Source organism: Falco biarmicus, chromosome 5, assembly GCF_023638135.1.
Source record: "Falco biarmicus isolate bFalBia1 chromosome 5, bFalBia1.pri, whole genome shotgun sequence".
In the NCBI taxonomy this organism is placed as follows: Eukaryota; Metazoa; Chordata; class Aves; order Falconiformes; family Falconidae; genus Falco; species Falco biarmicus.
Window position 1 is genome coordinate 48,133,261 of NC_079292.1, and position 22,816 is coordinate 48,156,076.

Below are 22,816 nucleotides of genomic sequence, written 5' to 3' on the forward strand. Positions count from 1 at the left end.
GACGGTGCTCCTGGGGAAACAACACCCTTAGCTCCCCCCCTCTCCCCGGCGCGGGCGGTCTGTTCGCCTTTGATTGCGAGGCGAGGGCATCCTGCCCCCGCCGCTCCCCCCTCCCGGGGTGGCTACATACAAAGGCTGCTTTCCAGGAACTTTCCAGGAACCGCATCATGTGACAGGACCCGCTCCGGCGCCTCCGCCGCGATCGCGGCCAGCCGGAGCCGCCGCACCGAGCCACCGCCCCTGTCACGCCGGGGCAGCGGTGGCCTGACCCCTCCCTGCGCCCCCCCCCTTCCACCCGCGGAGCCGCGGGAGACGCGCGGCGAGCAGGTCAGTGGCCGGGGCTGCTGAGGCACGGGCGCGCGAGCGGCCGTTGAAGCCCGCCGGCGGGCTCCAGCAGCCGCCCGCGTGCGCGGCACCTCTCGAGGTAACTGGGCGGGCGCGGAGCGCGGCACCCTCCCCCTGCGGGGCGGCGGCGTGCGGGCGAGGGGTGCCCGGCCTGCCCGGCGCCAGCAGCCGCGGGCACCTGAGCGCGGCGGCGGGGCCCGCCCTCGGGGCCGGGAGCGCGTCAGGGGCCCGTGCCAGGAGCTCCATGCCAGGGACTTGCGGCGGCCGAAGCTCCTGGGACACCGCACCCTGCTCTCCACCCCCCTTCACCCTCCGGCGCTAAATACCTCGTTGCTACAAACAGCCATTACAGCCGATGCGCGCGCCGCTTCTCCCCCCCCCCCCCCCCCCGCCCCCGCCCCCCCTGCGATTTTTTTTTTATTATTATTTCTTTTTTATGTAATAAACCCAAAGCTGTTTTTTGGCGTGAAGATGATTGATTGCACCGCGGGTGCTGCTCGGTATCCAGCCACCTTTCGCCGCTGCCCCGGCGGCCTCGAGCCGACTTTAGAAAGACAAAAAAAAAAAAAGGAAAAAAAGGAGGGGAAACAAAGCAAAAGTAGACGTATTGGTCTCACCCCTGTCCCTGGCTGCAGGTCAGGGCTCCCTGCAAATTGCACGGCGGTGCTTGGGAGAGAGTATTTTTCGGCTTTGACGGGTGAAGGATTAAGAGATGTCTTTTTCAAGTCCTCAGGAAAAAATAATATAAAATAATAATACAAAATAATAGCTTTAAAAATCGGGTGTGTGTGTGTGTGTGTGTGTGTGTGTTTATTATCAAAGAGAAAAATTAGCCTGTATTAGGCTGGACAGTCTGGCTGAGGGAGCGGGGCAGCACCGGTGTGCCAGCTCCCCAGCACGGAGAACGCTCCCGCAGGGACACTCTTGCCTTGGGTAGCACTCCCCAGAAACTTCTGAAATTTAGGATTTCTTTATAAAGAAAAAAAGGGACCGTGGAAGACAGTTCCTGAAGGCTTTTGTAATAGATATTACAATTTTTAAACGTAAGGGGATGAGTGAAGAGTATTAGAATTAATAGCTCTCTTAAAAAATAAGTGCTGTATTTAGTAATTAGCAGATTCATTTGAGAAAAAAAAATTAAGTGAATTGGTCAGTATGGTTTCATCTGTTTGTAATGCCTGGGTGCTTTTTAATTTAATTTATTCAGTTTATGAAAAAAAGGTGGGTTTAGTCACTGACAGCACTGCAGATTTAAAATGAGGTCTGAAGAGAAAACATGGTCTTTCTTAAGCTTTCTCAGAAATAGTTTAAAACAATTTAGGTCTTGAAGGTCATTCTTGTTCATGTTTTCGTCAGTGCAGTTCGGATAGCCTCAGATCTAGCCTCCAGTGATTTGTGGAATCCTCACTGACTTTTAGTTGGATAGATGTGAGGAGGGGAAAGAACATGTCCGTGTACTTCGAAATTTAGTTTACTGTTCCGCTACTAATGATGTGAGATCTTGCGTAAAATCTTACTTTTTCAGAATTGCCCTAGTTTCATTATATTCAGAAGAACAACAACAACAAAGAATACAGACATATTTTTTAACTAAATAATTCCATATATGTATATGCAGTCACAGAGCTTTTGCTCAAAAATCTTATTTTGCTATAATAGAGTTGAAATTGGGGATATTCCTTTAAAGTTCACTAAATCGTCTTGGAGAAATGGAATGCATGTTGTCTACATGCAAAGCTGCTTTTTTACAGCTTTGCTGTAGTTCTTTTCCCGTTATTTATTAATGGCATTTTTATGTGGATAGTATCGCAAGACTTCCTTTGCTTCTGCTGTTTATTCGTCACTTGAAGTCATAATAATTTGTTTCTAAAACCACAGCTGGCTGCTATAAAGGCAGAGAGAGGAAGACCATGATTTATGTGGTGAATGAGAAACAAGAACAGAAGAATGTAATACATATTTGTTACTTAAAACTTCAGATATTGTAATGAAAAAGGTAGCATAAAAATTACATAGGTAGTGTATCAGCAGGATCTTTCCTAAACAGAGTTCTGTTGTATTTTTTTTTCATGAGAATTTAATGTCTTTTAAGAATAGTACTAAAGATCTGATAAATTTACAAGAGTAATGAATTTAAAACTTAAAAACTGCAAATCGATTTGTAAATGACACTTTTGGCACCTCATAAGAGTACTTTGGTTCACAGTTACCTTTATTCTGTGGTATGAGACTTCCCTAAGTACTATGGGCTCGGTGGAGTAAGTTAGTATTTTAGTTTCTTTCAGCAATGTTAGTTAGCTGGTTTTCTCTCCTGTCTGCGTGAGCCTTTCACACAGTAACAGGGGAGAAAAAAATACAATTTTTAAGGGTAAGAAAAGGTGATTAAATTAAATTACTTTTGGGATTATGGGCCACATGTGGTGCATGAAACTAAGCTACTTTTTAGCTTCTTTGGCATTGGGATGTTTAATACATGCATGGTCTGCCTGAAGTGTTTTACTGTATAAAAAACTATAATGGAGTAGGAGATGTGAAATGGAGAAAGAGAAAAGCAGCAGCAGACATTGAAAACTTAGCTTTCCATCATGTAAACAAAATGAGGTCTTTTAATTTGTCATGTAACAAACAATAATTCTTCTAAACAGAGCCATTAATATGAACAGAAACCTAGTTTATACAAATGGGGATTAAACATCTCTAAGTGCAGTTCAAACCAAGTGCTTTATTTATTTTTAGTCTTTATGTTTTGGGGTAGCGATTCTAGGACAGATACTGCCTGGGTGTATACAGTTAGGAATGTTTGTGAGCCAGTTTTAGAGGTGTATTATCTGAATGGAGATGAAAGGCACAGACTTAAGGAATCTCTGATTTCTTTTCCAGATACTTTCTGCTGGGCATGAATGGTTTAGTTTGGGCAGTATATCATCCATGTAATAGATATTTTTAATAGAGCTTTATATTAGTAGTGAAAACATGAACATTTAAGAGTTCTTGAAAATCAGAAGCAGAATATATTACATTTCTGTCTTGATTTCAAATGTATATGCTCAAAAAGAGAAGGAGAGAGACAAGTGCATTTAATTTTTATTTTTCCTTCAGGCAAAAATCCTTTTCATGACCAAGGATGGAGGCAACAATGTTTTTACACTCATGGGAAGTGCCTGTTGCTAGAAATTATTTTCACTTTATTCCTGAAAAGTATGCCAAATTTACTAGAGAGTTAGCATGCTGGTTTATTTATATAATATAATGTGAGCGGAGTAGGGAATGATGCATTTTTGGCCCAGCTGATTTTGCTAGATTTGGTCTGATTTGCTGAAAAGGTTTACTGATTTATTTAGCTAGATTTAGAACCTGGAAGAATACAAGGGGCCTCTCCTTGCTCTCTGCTTCCTTCCTTCCTGAAGATGCAGCACAGAATATCCATTATCCATGACATACCATTTTGGTCAGATAAAATCTGTGTTAGTTAAAAGGCCAGCTATTGCTTATCACACACGTCTTATTTATTGACCATATTTTGACAAATGTTTACCTGAGCTGATCTAAACAACAGTGTATAACTGCCATGGTTCCTCCCTGTCCTGTGATTGTAGTGGTCAGGCAGCATGTCTGGTTCTCAAGCAGAGAAATATGAATATTGAGCTTTTATCTCAAGCAAATGAGAACAATTGTAGCTCCACACCACGAACAAGGTCCCCAGTGTGAGACCTGAGAGAATTTCGCACTCAGCAGTCAGGAGGAAGGTTTGCTTATTTCACAGAGTTCCTAAAACATCATAAATATAGCAGAGAGAAAACAAGTATTTTCATAAATGGGATCACTTTGCTCTTTCCAGCTGCCCCAAGGAACAGAATGTTTTGATGAAATAAATTATGGTGTATACCAAACAATTTTACTCTTAACCAGCTGCCACCTTATTTCCTGCCATTTTTACTATTCAGATGTGAATGCTTTATCTTTCTTGAAAATAGACACTTAGTAAAGGAGAATAATAAAAAATACAGTGAATAATTTCTGTAAATCAGTGGTGTTCTGAAAGAAAACCAGCACTTGTAATTTAAAAGCAAACCATCAAGAGATGGTACTAAAGAGAGCAGTACTTTGAAATAGCACCCAGATTTTTTCTTTCCACGACAGCTGAGAAAAAGAAGGATCGTTTCCTTTAATTCAGTGGATAGGTAGACAGATAATCACCAGCAAGCATGTAACTCTGACCATAAAAAGGTGGTATTAAAATCCTTCTTTCATCTCATATGTGCTTTATACTATTGAAACTTACGGTAGCATCTAAAGGCCTCAACTGCATTGAATAAGAGGTTATCTAGACATACTTAGGATCTTTAATTAAAAATATTAAATGTAGTGCTTTTATAGTGTCTCTAATTTACCATTTACAACTTACAGTAAAAACAAAACATAAAAATAATTTGGCTGGACTTGTTAAGGAAAAGTGGAATGTGGTGACACAGGGTACTAAGTATATATATATATATATAAAAAGATAATTTATCCAGCAGTTTTCACCTTATGCTATGTTAGGCTCCTTTATAAACAGCAGAAATTTGGTCTGTCACTTTATTATTTTGTGAATTATCCAATTTCACTCTGACTAGAACTAGCTAAATACTGCTGAAAGTTACCTGAGGACAATTTGTAAATATACATGCTTTGACAGCATTTTCTTCCCTATCACATTTGCTTTTTATGAACATGATAGAAAAAAAAGAACCATTTTGATAGCAGTCATTTTGAACTACTAGGAGAATATTTGCTATGGATTTCAGTTTTCAGATTGTAGTATGAGATGCCATGACTGTAATACTTGTTTATCTTGTTTTTTTGGCTGAGAAAGTGTGTATAGGTGTATATATACACATACATCTCTACATATACATGTTCAGAACCATGCTCTTTGAAGTTCTGGATTTTTGGGAAATTACACTCTTGTTTTTGTTTTAGAAAAATCCTAAAGATAGCACAGCTGAAAGCACTGTGAAATCTTGCATTCTCGTCCTAGATGCTGCCAGAAAAAACAAGCCTTTTATGCTTGAGGAGGCTTGAGATGTTTTCTTGCCAGTTGCGAGTCCTACTTCCCAAAGAGAGCAAGTAATGTCTGTGAAAAAAGTTTTCCTGACAGACAGCATGCAGGCAGCTCTCCTGTGCTCTGCCAATCCATAAGTAATTAAAGTTCCTTTGTTGGCAATGAGTCAGTTCTGAAACTAGTAAGGAGAATTAAAACAGGTGATGCAGTGGCTGTCTCCAAAGGAGGGAATTTTGAGTGCAAAGTAAAACAAAGAAGAAACTGGGTTATGTTTCTGAATATATGGTCTCCCATCAGAAAGATCGATTTTAAATCACTGTTCTAGTTCCTACATTAAAGATGGTTTAATTCACCCAGAGCTATTTGGCCTTGGGGATGAATTCCTACAATTAAGTGTTTATGATTGGAAGTGCTGCCATGGAAAGCAGACAGATGAATATCATTTCAGGAGTACAGTGAATCATTAAATGAGTTGTAGAACCTTTTCCTGGCATGAGCCACTTCTAAATTTCAGACTAAGGCTATAATAGACTTCAGCAGAAGGCCTGACGTGTTGCTGTATTTAGGAGTTTCAATAACAGGATAATCGACATGTACTAATGTGTTTATATAATTTTAAACTGCTTGCAGTGAATTGAAAATCTGCTGCCCATGGTATGTTTATATGCTGCTTGGATCAAATAAATTTTTCAAATTAGTGCGTTAAGTGTTAAGTGTCAGGTAATGGCCTTAACCTCCCTCCCCGACGACATGTTGGCCTCTTTTGGCTCAAGGTAGGCACGGCTGCTTTCCCCACTTCACTATAGAGGCTGGAGGTGGGATGTCATACAAACCTGAAGAGATGACAAGAAAACAGTGCTAGCTGCCAGCTACCTCCCCTCTCTCTATTTGTGATGATTAACGCTTGTTTTTTGTGAGGAAGGCTCAAGGCATTGTCCTGTAACTGACTGGCATGTTGGGAGTTCATAAACTGAAACACAGACCTGACAGACAGACTAGCATTTTTGGGGCTCAACCGAGGAAACAGCCACAGGGCTACTCTTCCTGGTTAAGGAAAGAGCAGTGGTCCACAGCTCGCCTTTTCTTGGCACTGCCTGTCCATTCCCAGGATTGTTTGACCCTGCTGTAAGTGTATTTGCCAGGTTTGTGGAAATTAAAGCTCAGACACTAGTAGGTAAAATTGGATAGAGTGCTCGAGGAAGTTGTGTCTCCCCTTATACTGTACCTGAGGCATCCTTCCCCCTGGCTGTGACAGAGTGCTGCCAGCAGCAGGGATGAGGAATTAACGCACGCATCTCCTCCTAAACAACTGGAGCTTTCCGTCTGGTGTGTTAAGAACAACCCCAGTTTCAGCGTGGCTTGGAACTGCTGTCGTTCAGGAGCAGCTTCATGAGCTGTTTGGTCGTGAGGTGGCAAATTCTGTCACGGGGTGGGGTGAATGGTTGAGGATGAGAGTAGTAACTCCTTCAGCCATCTGATTTTAATCCCTTACCATATGTGACTTGAAGTCCTTAGATGCCCTCTACTGCCATACACCAGAATTAACAGATGGCTCTGTGTAACCAAATTCTGATTTGCTGGTTTGTTATTATCTCTCTGTCCTTGTAAATGAATGGAGGAGGGGAAATAATATCCACAATTATTATAAAATATGCAAAGCCTTTTATAAAGTGTGAGTTTGGGCTAGACATCTTTCCTGACTTTCAGTGCCATTACCCCATATTTCAAAATTTTAACCCTATTTTTAGCATTCTCTTCAGAGCTCACTTCTCTGATAAATTATCCCTCCGGGAATACATTTGATCCAGAAAGATGCCTGAGGCACAGCAGAATTTTTCCCCAGCATTTCAGGCCACACCATGCTGGATGGAAGGGAGCTGCAAAACCTGCTGCTGTAGCTCAGTCTGTTCTGGGAAGGAACTAGAGGATGCATTTAGCCATCAGATGTCTCATTTGCGTAAGGCAGAACAGCAGGCAGGAGTCTGTATCTAAAATGGACCCAGAATGAAATTTCTGTCCCACGTTTGCCTGCATGATGATAGTTTTTGTGTGCTGGCAGGTACAAAGCAATCCCAAGTCAAGCAGAGCTAATCCTGGGGGAATCACTACAGGCTCCAAGAATCAAATGTTTCTGCAATGCTTGAGCTTTAGCTGTGTTGGTTTCATCAGTTCCTTTTCCCATTTATAAGGAAAGCCCAGCAAAACAATCACACCTTTAATTCCCCAGCCCAGGTTCCTACTGCTGATGCTGATTTGACTGAGTGGGTTTGGTCCAAATGAAATTAGCAGCCACGTCTCACGTACATTTTTAAACATGCCTAACCTTTTCTGAGGACAGTCTATTACTGTTTATTTTACTCTAGGTGGTTGCCAGTGATGTTACTGATAGAAGCTGGCATGGCAGGAGGGAGTGTGAGCTTCCCAGTGGAACACGTAACAGTGGGGATCTGCTCCGGGTAAGCGAAGGGGGACACGTACAGGGGACATGCAGCAGGGCCTCTGCCAGGCTAATAAAAAGGTAAAGCCTGGGTTCACTGAAGGGGTGAGCTTTCACACTGTGCTTTCTTTTCCCTCCAGCACAGTCCTTCATCTCCAGGCACACTGGTCTAGAATACGCTACCTACATTTTTCAGGACCTTTTTGTTATTTTTCCAGAACATAATCTCAAACTAACGTAAGTCCACAGCAAAATCTTGTTGTGAATGGGGACTTTGTTCTGTGAGACTATTTCTGAAAATGCCTGGCTCTCTGTTAGTCATTGCATAAAAGACTGAAACACGAATTTGTTCATATGCTTTAGTTTTCAGCACATGCATTCCTGCAACCCCTCCTTTCTCCAAGAAACATGTGAAGCTCTTCAAGTCCTCTGGCAGGCAGGCTGTATATTGTTGTGGTGGCAAACCTGTGAGGCTATACTGATTTACACCACCCAACATTGCATATATTTCTACTAGATCTGTATTTTTCCAATTTCTTCATGTTCTTTCAATGTCTTTCCCTCCCCCCCCCGCCTCAACTATCAGGGAATGTAATCCTGCATTCAGAGAATGTAAATAACAGCTGTTTCCATTCAGTTTGCATTTATACACTTAACTCTTCAAAATAGATTATTTCTAGGAGCTTTCATAATCTAGTCAAAATTCCTACATAGTCAGAGGTACTAGTGCAATGTTATGAAATCCCTTTGGACTGGCTGATGGAAAAGATGCAGCAACAATAAAAATCCCCAAACGACTGATCAATTATGCTTCTGATAGTTATACTTCAACAATCAATTGATGCGTATCTTTTAATCTCCTTGGGCATTTTCAGGATCGGTTCCTTGGGCTGTTCTAAGGGGGCAAGAATATGCCAGGTAAGGAGATGAACTGTTAAAAAAATCTGTGCTGAATTGGTAGCATATTTTTAGCAAAATTAATTTATCATGAGTACAGCTGAAAAGGAAAAAAACCCAAACCACCTGGCAAGCTACTTAAAGTGAACAGCTCATTTGCCCGTGTCACAGATTTTTAAATAAATAAATCCCTTATGTCCTGAGAGTAACTGAAAAACAGTTCTTTGGGGTTTATACCACTATTTTCTTTTGTTGACATTTCACTAGCCCTGAAATGGAAACACAGCATTTTCATTTAGTAATGCCTAAATGAAGATTTTAAGAATTATGTCCAATTACTGGTTTTTTCTCCAGAAAAATCTGAAAGCCTTTCACCTCATTATTTTGCCAGATGCCTCAACTTGAACCATTTCTTCAGATTTCTTTGATCCTCTGAAGGCTGAGAATTACAGAATATTGACATTTAGTGATCTTTGGTATGGTTCATTTACTCTGATGTGGACTGTTGAAGAAGTTGCTAAATTCTGATTTTCTTTGAAGTTACAGAAATGTACTTTCTTCTGCATATTTAATTTTGTTTATCCAGAAGAAAAACAGTTTTATTTTTACAGGAGTCTCAACGGGGACATCTCTGAACTGGATTGGACAATCTCGATGACCGAGTTGTTTAGGGAACAGTAATTATGCATGTGAGTTGCTGTTTTCTCATCTCAATAAGCCCATACCAGACTCAGTCAGATTTAGTAGTCCAAACAGTCTGAGCTCAGGTTATCTGTAAAAATGATGTGGTTCCCAACTACCTGATTTCAGAGGGCAGTCTTGCCTTTCTAATAAAGTCCCTGATGCCAAGAGGCTTGGCTCATATCCACACTAGCTGGGGCTACTTCCCTCTAGAGCAGACTCCGACTCCTATATCCACATCCCACAGTACTCCCTGGATTCTTTCTGGTGCCCCTACAGACCCAACATGTAATTCTGATTTTTTGGTGTATTGTACAGTTTGAAGTATATGAAATTATGTGAAACTATACTGCAGCCTGTGAGAACGGTGCTTTCCTAGCATGAAACTGAGGGTACACATTATACATTTTGGGATGCAGTAATGTTTGAGGGTGTACCATCAGCTTGAGTTTAAAAGAGCACACAAGGTCAAGTCAGACAAGGTGTGATCTTCAGAGCAGTGCTTGTGTGAACTCTCACTGCAGGTGTGTGCAGCCATTGCTTTAAAGAGGGCTAGGTGGAACAGGGGGAACTAACAATGGCTTGTGGGTATCAGCAGCTGGAGCTTGAGCTTGTTCCCCAGCCTGCAGCAGTAAGGACTGCTCAGAGGGACCCAGAGCATCAGTCTGCCGCTGGGGGCCACCTCTGGCCGAAGTAAAGTGTAGACACAGGTATTTTGACTGCAGGATAAACACTTCACTCAAAAAAATAATCTAAGGCTTCTCATGTATCATTTCCACAAAGTCATGAGTTAAAATCTTGGTCATATGGAAGCAAAACACTCACCCAGTTCCAGCGATTCACCGCTTTGCCCTCAGACTGGATAAGGACTGGCTAAGCACTGTGTAGGTACTAACCACAGCTGCTCTCCATCAGGACCACCACTGCTCTTCTCTTCAGAGACCATTGTGCCACCTTTCAGCCTTACCAGTGGCCTCTTTGGGCTCATTTCAAATCTCTTTCTTCAACAAATACGGCCACATAAAGTCAATGAATTGTAACACATGCAGCTAACATACAGCATGTTTATTTTAGTCATTTGAACATACAAATATATGCTCTAGAAAGGGAATTTCTGTCATTTTTTCTTTTCTCTGCTTATGATGAACTTACCATGAATTTTGTTTGCACTGTGCCTCTACTCTGAATAGGAAATCCTTTTTCTTAATCCAGTTCTAAAATTTATGGAACTTGCTGCCACCCTCCATTTTCCCATCACTGAATGCCAGGATTTTAACAGTATGAAAAATGGCCTGGGGGAGTGGGAGTTTTACAAAGATACAAAGTATTCTTGAGAAATAACAAGTGAATCCATACTTAAACCAGTCAGGATTAAAACCTACAAAATAACAAAAAAATATGAGAAGGTACCTGTAGGCTTATACTACTGTATCCCAACCAATTGTTAACTTAATTAGGGGTCAAAGAAAAATTTTCCCTGGCATTAGTTTATTATTCAGTTGAAATCCTCAGTGTCTCAACTAAAGCAGAAGGTGAAGATCACTGCCACAGCACAGCTCTGATCCTGTGCAATTCCTACAGATGTTGACTTTAGAAAAATGCTACTTAGCTTATTATTTGTTTAAACAAATAAAACATAAATCTGAATAATGAGAAAGACTAGCAGTATTTTAAGAAACACTAATCTTTGCATGCAACTATATAGCTCAGTTTTGTTAGCATTAGTGAGTAGGAAATACATGTTTGTACAGGAGGGTCTTTAATTGTTTACTTAGGTTAATTTTTATTCGGTGTGATAATGGCTTAATGCAGTTGCCTAATTTAACAGTAACTTTTCAGTGTTCATTAAAATGATGTGCTACTTAGTTAAATCTATATTAGTTTTGACAGAAGAAATGCTAAAACCCATCTCTTCCAGAATACAACTTTTCCTGTGATATCTTATATTTTGCTAGTAGGGAGATTCTTTTGCCAAGGAATTATAAGCTTTGGTAGCAGTCAGAACTGGCCTTATTTAAAAATGGTAAACTGCCTCTGAGCCAAGACTTGACAAGCAGTAAAGCTGAATATAAGCACAACTGGGTTTTGTACTTATTACTTGATTTTTCAGAAAGAGTAGTTGACAAACTTGCTCAGTTCTGTTGGCCGTTCCAACCTCCTTGGTGCCTCTAGGTGATGAAGAGCTTTGTGATACATGGATTATCGTTTCTCACCTACATCATGACACTTAATAAAGTGGTACTCCAGGCCATAAACTTTTACTTCTCCAGAAGCCATGCAATGAAAATTGCTGACCAAACATGCCGTTTGGTTTATGCAGCTTCCACATAACTCCCATCTTCTGATGAGCAGTGTCCTAACAGCTGTAGTTACATACAGGGGAACTAATACTCTGCATAAATTGTATTTAAATATTCAGATAATTCTGTGCAAATTACCCAGTAAATTATGATTTATTGTGTTCATTTTTCTAGAAGGACCTAGAGGTATGGTTGCAATCATAAGCTCATTAGAAGAGGTGCTATAAAGATAGATAAAATAAGCAATTACCTTATTTCTCCTGTGACTACGCACCAAATGGAACAAAAAAAATAACAGCTCAAGTATTATCTTTTAACATTGGAGGGCTGATTACATTTAAGGAGGTGAAATTAAAATCCTATACACAGTTTACTCAAAATTACAAATTAAATGTGTGTGAATTACTCTATATAGAAAACAGAGTTCCTGTATGTGGACTGCATGCTACTGAAGCCTAGCAGAAACAGCAAAAACGTTTTTGTATTAAAATTAAGTGGAGTATTTTTCTTTTACATATATGCTCTCTTGAATTAAAAAACAAACCTGCTTTTATTTTCTCTAATGCAAGCACCTGAATCTCAGCTAAGCTTCATCCTCCCTTTATAGACGAGAAGCAAAAAGCACCTCCAGTGAAAAATTCGTGTCATGTATTCTAGACAATAAAATTTTAAAATAAAATCAGCTGCCTTGCGTCAGTACTTTTTTGTGTCAATTGACTATAAGAAGAGCCTACAAAGATTAACTCAAGCTTAGATGTCTAATTAGTACCCATCTCAGTCCTGGAGATGAATCCAACTTTTACATATCGTAGGTACACAATTTGTCTGACATTTATTCCTGTGACCAGTGGGCTTATTTTAAGTCAATTTTTTTATATTATTGCATTACAACTAAGTACACATCCTTTATTACAGAATAGGAATGCAGCCTACACCTATTTCATATCTTCATTCTATCACTTGGTACTGGGTTTGAGGATGGAATGAGCATGTGAGAAATTACCACAGAGCAGCTGCTAAAATTCATACAGATTGGAGTAACTGAGAAATGCAGAGTTGGCTTTAAATAGCAATCATCACTGGGACTTTTAGCATCGCTGCTGCAGTGGGTTATTCTGGTACAGCAGAATTGAGACGCGGCAGCTGAAATTCAGATCTATTACAACAGTAAACAGACAAGAAGAGACCTTTCTTGTAGGACTGAACAACTGGAGGGGCAGGAAGGGGTGGGTGGATAACTGCTCCCTGCATTACAGCCATGAGGAACTGAAGTGTAAAGCCATGCAACTTGGATGTGGCTGTTGCGTCCCATTACTGCTCCACTATTGGCTCATGTTTTCAAAACCGGGAGGGTGAGGTTTGTTTCGGTGTGAATATACATCTCTGCTACACATTACAAAAGTGAAAGCAAAGCAAATAGGCAAGTTCCACAAAAGAAGCACTGACCCTTTGAATCCAACCACTTTCAAGCCTGCTAGGGAGCTCCTTTTTTCAGTACTTACAAATTTGAGTAAAGAACCACTAATGCATGTCTCGAGTAGTGTTAAGTGTGATGCTATAGCTACATCCTCTATGGTTTCAAGCAATTCCAGTTGCGTTACTGTGCAAGACTGCCTCCTGGTGGTAGTACCAAGAATCTGCAGAACATAATTTGCACATAGAAAAGGCAAAAACCTGTTTTGGTTTTTGCATGCTTTCTTTTTTAATTCGGGTCTAACTAGAGGAAGCGAAAGAACTTTTCACTAGGACATCGAGATAGATTGAACTGCTATTTAAGTGGTCTGAATTGAAGACAGTTTTTGCTACTTAATTGAGACAGTTTTCTAATAGCAAAGCCCGAGAGGACTTAGTGACACAATAAAAAAAAAATATATATATACCCAACTGTATACTACCTACAGCAGCAAGCCTAATAAGGTCTGAAACACTTAGTAACTACTAGATACAAAGCAAATGGGTAGGCGCCTAAAACTGGATACAAAGACCCCAGAGCAGACTTAACAACATTGTAAATTTTATGCAACTTAAGTTTTCAATTACAAAGACCAAGAGCAACAGAAAATAAGAAATCCCAGATTAACTTTCAAAGGGATCATTCTTTTGCATGAAGTGGGACAAGAATCAAATGGATGGATTTCTAATTCCAAGTTTAAGTGAAGAGAAACGGATAAAGACAGCTTTATGTAGATGTTCAAGACTAGAAAATCAGGGGAACAGCTTGGAATTACTGAGGGAGTAGGATTTTAATTAAGTCATGCTTCAGATGACCCAGAAGAAAGATTTAGTAGATGAGAGCATAGAAAGACTGAGCGGCAGTGTAATGCAGGGAAAGATTTTAAAATACCAATTTTACGAATTAACGTAGCAACAAAATGGCAGAGGGTATATGTAGGGAACGTGTTTTAGACTCAGTTTCCAGTAGCTGGTCAGAAGACGTTTAAAGTCCAGCAGTCCAGCACATCATAGATTTTTTAGGCCTCAAAATGCCTGAAAAGCATCCAGAAATGCTTGGGAAACATTGAGAAATCCACCATTTCTACAGTGATTGTGGATGTTTGATCACAAACAGGGTTTGACAGGCAAGAAAAGACAAATGTAGTAACAAGGTTTCTGTAAAGCAAAATGCCTTAATAGTATTAGGCAGCAATAAGCAAAAGCATCAGGGAGAAGGGGGAAAAATAACTGAAAGTTTAAATTAGTCCAAGGATATCTCTTTTTACACTGGTGTAAAGTTGAACAGTGACAAATTAGGTCTCAGTTTTACAGAAATAAAGAGGGCTTGATTTTATGCAGTGGAATGTAACAAAACTCTAAACATGAGATGTAAGCTTCTCACTTAAGGACCCGTATCAGTACCAGGCACCATAAATAGATGAAAATACTAAAATCTGTTGTACTGCAAATCACTGAAGACTTTTTTTTAAGGTTATATTCTAGGCAGAAAAAAATAACCATTTTCATGCAATTGAACTTGCAGAATAAGCAGTGGTCCTTTTCATAGACACAATAGACATTCCTTCATGATACCGCGTTTGTTATCACACAAGCAACATATAGTATAATGTGGAGCCAAAATAATTTGGCTGGTGTAGGCTTAAACATGGACTCAGATATCTTAACTGAAAGAGTACGCAAAATGATTCCATGCTCTGCCATGATAAGCCATTATCAGCTAACTGGCATTTGGATTTAAAAATGTATTTTTAAAAATAATACCAAGATAAATACTTCAACTAGCTTCACATAAAATTTTCCAGAAGTATTTAGAGGCAGACTTTTACACACATCCAACATCGTGTTAAGGAAATTAAATTAAATTAAAGGAAATTAAAGGAAAAAAGGTTATTTGGTAATAACCTCAGAAAAATAAGCATGTTTTATACTAACAGTGACGGGATTAGAGACTTTATGAGGTACTCCGAGCAAAATCTGTAGGTATCACATGCTGGCAAAATTAAACTAACAGAAGAAACGAGAACCTTCCTAGCTTACCAAAGTTGCTTTAGAAAGGAAATACAATCAAAATGAATTACATATATGGGATAATTATTTTTTTATTATGTATAAGGATCTCCTTAGGAGACATTATGAAGTCACTGGGATCTCTGCAGAGGCACAATGTTCTAAGCCAGCTCTTTCTATCAGAAGTCTGATGCCTAAAATTGTAGACTGGAGTAAAGGATCTCCTTTTCCTGAGAAAAAATATGCTAGATGACATAAAATATTCTAATAGCAGAAACATTTAAGCACTATAAATTCTGAATCTATGAAGTAGAATCAAGCCAAATGTCTTTGAAGTATTTTATATATTCAAGGGCCAATCCTTCCACCTAGGTGAGCTATAAAGAGCTGTGAGTCTTCACTGATAACCTTGCTGAGGCAAAACACTCCTGCCCGAGCTACAGTTATTCTGATTTATATGAACATAGCATCCTCACTGAACAGTAGTTAGGGTGGGATTAAAAAATGAAAATACCCACCTGCCCCAAACGCACACAGAAGTTAGCTCAGATATTTAGGAATACTGGGTGACTTAGAAGGACAAGTTACTAAGTCTACAAGTTGGCCAGTTTTCAATATAGGACAATAGGCTTAAATAGAATCACTTGGCTGATGTAGGGTTAAACATGGAATCGGCTATCTTGCAAGTTAATAGAAGAAGCAAAACTATTCCATCGGTTTTGTAAATACCTCACATAATATTTTTCATTAATACTATCTCATTAATATCTCAGTATTGAAACACACCTGCATTTTGGTTACCAGGTACCAAAAAAAATTTTAAAAATCCCCCAAAATAACACTAAACCCCACATGTCTAGTTCTAGACTTCCCATTTTGACATGACTTCATGCATCCACTTCAATAAGCCTCTGACTGAGTTTAATCAGAGCATTCTGTCACCTGTTACACCCAATTCTATGACTAGCACATTTGCTGACTGTACAACAGCCTTCACTGAATCCTTACTAGTGCAGTTTTGATGTTTTTCTGTCAGCTAGATGATGAAGTAGAAAATAACAGTCAAATTTAATTAAAAATGTTTTTGTTATAGCACTCACACAGAATTGCCAAACATCTCACTTACTGTAATTTTTATTTCCAATAAAGATCAACAGCAAAGCGCTGACGAACAAGAAGTTATCTTAATTATCGATCTTTAGGAGGATTAGGATTCTTGCGTCTTCTGTGGTATCTAGAAGAAAAAAAGGCTGCAGAGAATGCAAGCTTTGGACAGTCTTTGATTTTCTGATATTTTTGCACCCAGCAAGTAACCTGAGCTTACACAAGTAAGAGAAACACAAGATACATGAGCACAACCCATGACCACTCATTAGATTGTCCTCTCTGTTCATGGAGTTACATAATGCTACTCATTTCTATTGCTACATCTGCTACAAGCACGCAATAATACAATCAGTTCTACAGCCTGAATAGGTACAAAGGCTGCTGTTTATTCTTAATCCTTTGTGTGAAGTTAATTTTATTACATGGTCAGCTTTTCCTTTGGCTAAAGTGATTGCTACAGAACAAAGACACTTGATATCTAAAGGAGTTGTGCCAAACTGTATGTTAAATAGCATAATATTTTGCAGACAAACTAAAAACCAAATTATTCACAACAACAAGCTATCCCTACTTCCCTCTTAATTACCCACCCTAAAACAAGGAAGATCCTCTTGGATGCTCATTTAAGTTGCAGCTACCCTTTGGCCATAGAAAGTCCTATCATTTCATTCCTTTTATCTACACTCAAAACACAGTAATTAAAAAATTTTCTGTGGACTAAAAAAATTCTGCCTGTATCAAGTCTCCATAGCTATAAAATAAGCAGCTACCATAGACTAGAAAGGAGCAACACAAACCAGAATGCCATGTTTCCATTAGTATATCTGAATGTATATAGCTCCTCTTTAAGCTCAGTGATGCATATTTGCCCCTCTCCTCCTCCTAGCTTTCTGAATACAAGGCACGCTAAAGTGCACTTTTCACCACTTCACATGAAAAACCTCTACTGTTTTTTCATCTGAGAATCACCCCAGTAAGTCTTTTTTCCTGAGAAGTTGATAAAGAATAAACAATGCATGTTTCCAAGCTGTATTTGGGTATGTCCATTGAGGGTATTTTACATAATAGATTCTCTTAGGCAACTTTAATAAACGACCTGAACCAGTAGCTAACTAGATTGTATGAAAAAAATTCTACTCTGTGATAGATTTTATCCAAAAAAAAAAAAGTGGCAAAGGCTAGCAAAGGGGCAGTGTTAAAAAACCTTATGAAATAGTCTTCCATTTACATAACACTGCATTTAAGATTTTATGTAGTAGCCCATGTGCTGACAGTATCTTCTCTCACATGACTTATCCTAGGTTGAAGCTGGTCATTAAATTATTCCTGTATTTCCCTTGACCTCTAACTAAAAGGAACAAACATTGAAAAGAAAATACTTACTGTCCCACAGGATACCAGCGATGTTTTGTTGTGTAAAACATTTTGCTGAGCTCTTCAATTGTAGGACCGCTATTGTTCTTTAGATCTTTTTCATTCAATCTGGATTTCAAAACTTGATCAAGGGTTTCTTCTTTATTATTCACTGGATCTGGCCGTGGTACGGGCTATAAAAACAGTAGTGCATATATTTCCTTTTTCTCCTTTTTTTGAGAAAAACAAAAAGCCAAGCTACATAGATAGCATTACAATTTACCTTTAACAGCTGAAACCAATGGAATACAGAAGAATGCTTGTAATCGTAAAGGCTGTTTACCACCGCCCCCGCCTGCCCAAAACAAAACCACACCACTGTGCAGCAGATGTCTAGAAACCTCTAATTACCCCAGGTGCTACAGCTGATTATCCTAACCCTAAAATCAGCACTGCTGTCATCATTATTGCTGATCTCATCCTTACAATTCACCAGCTGAATCATAAGCCTCAGTTCTACTAATACAAAAGTACCTACATTATTCCTATGTAGAAATTTATTCATAGTGACAATCATCACTAAAAAGGCTTTTAGATTATGTGCACCTTAGAGAAGAATGTCACTTCCTAATCGTTTGTGCATCTGCTAAGACCAGGATGTTTGTTCTTAACCTGAAACCTAACTACTAGCACCATTACAAACGTTTTTCCTTGTTTTAGTCTTTTACACCTGTTTTTCCCAACAGACATGCAACTGAAATTTAAAAATACTGGTACGTAACTTGCAGGCAAACAGTGCTAAAACTTTTTAAGTTTTCAATGGAGAATTTTCACATTGGGTACATCAGCAACACAGTTACCATTTGCAGTATTTTACTAGCACACTAGTACATGAGAACTGGAAATCAAAACGAAAAGTGTACACTAGAAAAGTTTATCTAGACTTACTTTCATCAGTGTAAAGAACACATTGGAAGTACTAATAGATAAAAATAAAATATTTAAAGTTTTTTGTGGCATTTATGAACCCAGAGCACTGAACGAAATTTAAAGCTCGAGCTGAAAACAGCAGCAGCACTTTATATCCTCTTGCCCAGTATGCAGCATCTGTACGCAGTAGGATGTTTGAACTATAACATGCATCCCAAACATCCTGAGGAGTGCTCAAACAGACACTAGTTTTCTCTGTAATATCCAAGTGCCTCATTTAATTCTATTTCAGTTACGATATGCTGTGATATCTGAGCATTTCTTACTCTCCAATTTTCCCTCAGTTCAACTGAGAATAAGGTCCTCCTCATGGCAGCAACTACATTCATCATTCACTCCACAGATACACTGATCATGTACTAAAAAGTACCTCAGCATTTAAAATTTTAAAAAAGATGCCCTAAAGACTCAAAATTATGAACTACTTATGCCTTTACAAGAGAAAGAAATATAAATGTGTAAATTTGGACATACTTTTGTATGCTCGTATGGAATCTCAAGCGAAGGGTGGTAGCAGACAATTGTCTTCAAATCTGATGTCACCGCAAGTTCCACTTTGCTATAAAAATAAAAACTTACACTCTTAGATATACCCCCTACAATTTTCAGAAAACCTGAACAGCCGAAGTCCCATAGAAAACTATATTTGACCCTGCAATTACAAATTCTTAAGAATCTTCTATAAATAAGGGTCACAAATACTTGATCTGAACTTGCTCTTTTTTTTTTTTTCCCAGCCATCTTCATGTTTCTTTTTTGGATGGAGAGCAAAACAAGGGCTAAAATAAAGTATTAAAGATAGCTGGAAATATGGGTTGGGAAAAAAAATCTTTAACACTTTGAATAATTGCATATAAAACTGTAGCAACAGATGGAGATAATGATCTCTAGGAGAACATGCCTTTGTAAGAAGTATGGCACCTACAGAAGAAAGAATAGGAAACAAAGCTCTGTTTGGGGTTCCAACTTTTGTATTTGGTAAAAGATAATAAGCATGTTGAAGAAAAAGTCCTACTTAGAGGTTCCTTGAGGGAACATGACTTTCTCGCCTTCCTTCCCCTTCCTGTAACACATTAGCTTCCTAAAGCCTTGAATGGCATGGGCGCTGTGTTTCTCACTATATTTGTATCATCTTTTCTGGTTTCTACGAAAGTTTCCCATGTGGTAGCACAAAAATACCTGGACTTTGTCTTAACAACAAACATCAATAAAGATTACTTCCTTAGCTAATTTTGCTCTTCCACAAACAAAACTGAAGGGGTACTGGGATCATCACAATGTTTAGTATGAGTCCTGCATGATTTTTCGCTACTCAATTTTTTTTTAAAATATTAACTTCACAATCATTATGATCGGAAACAGTACTTTAGTTAAAAATTGCTTATATTCACAACTGGTAGAAGATGTATTTGATATCACTATATGACAACTTCACAACACAGAAAGCAGCCCTGGAATAAACGTCACATGGAAAGGGCACACATTGAAGTACCAATTGTAGTCTTCAGGGAGAACTGAATATGTAGATTTATGGCAAGCACGATACATAGCTCCATCTGCAAAACAAAAAAAAAGCAAGTAAAAAAAAGCAAGTAACTAGAACTCTAATGTAAAAACAAGCAGAGCTGTGCCAAATTTAAGAATGTTTATATTTTCATTCTCTTCCAAGTCTCAACTGGGGAATCCTCAGTTCTAGATTAACAAAACCCAAATACTGTCTAAATAGAAGTTCACTTTACTACACAGATTTCTAGAGCAATAAAAAAATAAAGTATCTAAGAGGCTACAGCCTGCATTTACCTTTTCAATTTCATTGTTTTCCTAAGAAAAATCACAGTACGAACAAAATACCTATAGATTCCACCACTACAGTACGTTCTTTATATATGCAAAGAACATTACGTTCTGACTTACCAGGAAGATCATAACTTCATTCATAGCAATATTTACTATAAAAATCAAATTTGTACTTCACTGGCCACTGCTATATATGGTATACAAAATACAGAACTATAATGTCTTGACTGCTATCATACCAGACAACTTCACCCCTTTCCCCAGGTTCCTGTTGCTCCAAGGAAAGCAATCACAAGAATTACAAGTAGTAACGAAGGCCAACAGCATCCAGGACTGTACTAAGCAGAATGAAGGAAGGGATTAGCTCCCTCTACTCAGCACCTGTTAGACCACATCTAGATACTACAGCCTTTTTGGGGCCTCGACAAACTCGAATGAGTTCAGCAAAGGCCTGCCAAGACGGTCAGGGGCTGCAGCACCTGCCCTGTGGGGAAAGGCTGAGGGACTGGAGCTGGCTCCGCCTGGAGCAGAGAAAGTTTTGGGGATACCCAACAGCAGCCCCCAGTGACTATGTATGAGGTTACTGAGGTGAGGGAACCAGTCTGTTCACAGTGCTGCATGGCAGGAGGACATGAAACAAAACCCGTAAGCTGGAACGAGAGGTTGACTGGATATGTAGAGAAATGTTTTCCTCATGAGGACAGTCAACCAACAGGACCGGGGCCCTGACAGGTCTGCGCTGCCTCTGTCCTTGGAGACTTAAAAGACCCAGCTGGACAAAGCCCTGAGCAAGCTGGTATGACTGCAGAGCTGAGCCTGCTTTGAACAGGAGGTTGGACCACACACCACCCAGAGTGCCTTCCAACTGAGCTTTCCCATGATCTATTCCGATTTTTTTTATAGAATCATAGAATCATTTAGGTTGGAAAAGACATTTAAGATCATCAAGTCCAACTGTAAACCTAATGTAAGGTGTTAAACAGTAACAGTCCCTTACATAGGAACCATACCGTGGGCATCTTGCCTTCCACAACCATATAGGTGTGCACGCCTAAGGTGGGCCTAGGAGCTGCCTGTGGCAAACCCCTTCCTTTACTGCTAGAACCTGACACAAATCCATATGTAAGTTTCCGAGTCCAGTGAAGCTTCTTCTACCACTATGCTTTAAAGACCAAATTATGACCACAAGAACTAAGTCTTAGCATGTTCCGAGTGTTCTGTTTTCAAGTCATAAAAAGGTTTCAACTTTTTTCTAACATGTTGTTTTATGTTGACCATAGTTTTAATACAAACAGGATTTTTCTTGGCTGTTCATAACAGAGGGGGAGAGCATTCAGTGTGTCAAAATTGGGAAAGCTGACAGAACCAAGTAGAAACTTTTCTGTGGCTATCTTCCTCTAATAAATATTTTAGATGCAAAATTCTTAAATTTATATATTTAAATGTATTAGCTATATCTATTTAAAATATAAAATTCTTAAATTTATAATTTTTGTTAGCGCTTCAGTTCTTCCAATTAAGCCATTCTTATTTATTAAAAAATTGAGTTCTGGTAAAATATTCCTGCAAATAGTTCATATTTCTTCCTAATATTTCTTTCCCCTTTTGCTCACTAACCTCTAAAATGTAACATGTCCATTATATTTTCCAAACTCTTTACTACCTTTACTATCTCCCCTACATCTTTCTATTGACATCTAAAACATGGACAAAAATCTTAAGAAATAATATTGCCTGTTTTCACTTGTTCTATATGTTAAATAATGAAATTTTACTGTAGTCTTTTCTCACCACTAAGTCTGAAAAATAAATTTAAATCTTCAAATTCAAACAGTGACAAGAGGGTGGTATTTACAAGCTAGTTAATAAGTTAAAGAAGCACCATATGTGGACCATGGATGCTTTAAAAGAAAACAAAAACAAACCAAAATATTCTCTTATTATTAGCAGAGAATATGGAATAGCAGACTTGATTCCGTTCAAATAAAAATTCACTTACATGCTTCCATTACCTTAAAAAGTACAGTAATAAACTCTCAAAGAACAAGTTTTAGTATAGGGCTTCTGGTTGCATCACTACTTACTCTGCAGTGGGGTCTGCTTACAGGTTGCTACTGAACGCATCCAGAACAAGCTGGACCACACAGCTCTAACTGACATTGCCATGCTGACAGCAGAAGAAATCAGTCCTGGACAAGACAGAATTCAGACACCACATCCTTTTTTTCTCCAGAACAACCTCTGAAAGAAACCAGTTTCATAACAAAAGGGTACAAAAGACCAATAATTTAATTTCTTGAATATCTTAAGGATAAATAAAATGTGTGCAGTATATTAATCATTATTTGTCGGTTGTTTAGAAGTCCTTATTAAGAGCCTGGTACCTGCCTCCTTAATAGCCAA

The 22,816-nt window shown here is 38.9% G+C and overlaps 1 protein-coding gene and 1 long non-coding RNA gene across 13 annotated transcripts; one reads left to right on the forward strand and one right to left on the reverse strand.

Moving 5' to 3' along the window:
- Positions 1 to 172: 172 nt before the first annotated feature.
- On the forward strand, positions 173 to 22,757 carry LOC130149884 (uncharacterized). 10 transcript variants are annotated; one of them, XR_008822045.1, is made up of 7 exons: positions 173 to 327; positions 7,753 to 7,845; positions 7,967 to 8,063; positions 8,702 to 8,744; positions 9,115 to 9,199; positions 9,335 to 9,412; positions 22,521 to 22,757. It is a non-coding gene; the product is annotated as an uncharacterized LOC130149884 (long non-coding RNA). The 10 variants fall into 10 exon arrangements; XR_008822046.1 differs by lacking the exon at positions 8,702 to 8,744 and having other exon boundaries at positions 9,078 to 9,199; XR_008822048.1 differs by lacking the exon at positions 8,702 to 8,744.
- On the reverse strand, positions 13,702 to 22,596 carry MRPL42 (mitochondrial ribosomal protein L42). 3 transcript variants are annotated; one of them, XR_008822040.1, is made up of 6 exons: positions 22,498 to 22,596; positions 20,109 to 20,172; positions 19,091 to 19,175; positions 17,657 to 17,820; positions 16,293 to 16,400; positions 13,702 to 15,396 (listed from the first exon to the last, which is right to left on the reverse strand). XR_008822040.1 is itself a non-coding variant. In XM_056340060.1 (5 exons), exons 1-5 carry the CDS (start codon positions 22,577 to 22,579, stop codon positions 16,355 to 16,357), a joined length of 441 nt encoding a protein of 146 aa, XP_056196035.1. In that variant the 5' UTR covers positions 22,580 to 22,596; the 3' UTR covers positions 16,283 to 16,354. The 3 variants fall into 3 exon arrangements, 2 of the variants coding, with proteins under 2 accessions (XP_056196035.1, XP_056196036.1); XM_056340060.1 differs by lacking the exon at positions 13,702 to 15,396 and having other exon boundaries at positions 16,283 to 16,400; XM_056340061.1 differs by lacking the exon at positions 13,702 to 15,396 and having other exon boundaries at positions 16,283 to 16,416.
- Positions 22,758 to 22,816: the final 59 nt, after the last annotated feature.

Coding starts and splice junctions, on each gene's coding strand:
- MRPL42 (XM_056340060.1), bottom strand. CDS start 22,579: ATGGCAATGTCAGTTAGAGCTGTGTGGTCCAGCTTGTTCTGGATGCGT. Junction 17,821..19,090: donor TTCCATACGAGCATACAAAA/GTATGTCCAAAT, acceptor CTGTTTTTATAG/CCCGTACCACGGCCAGATCC. Junction 16,401..17,656: donor CGCTGGTATCCTGTGGGACA/GTAAGTATTTTC, acceptor TTTTTCTTCTAG/ATACCACAGAAGACGCAAGA.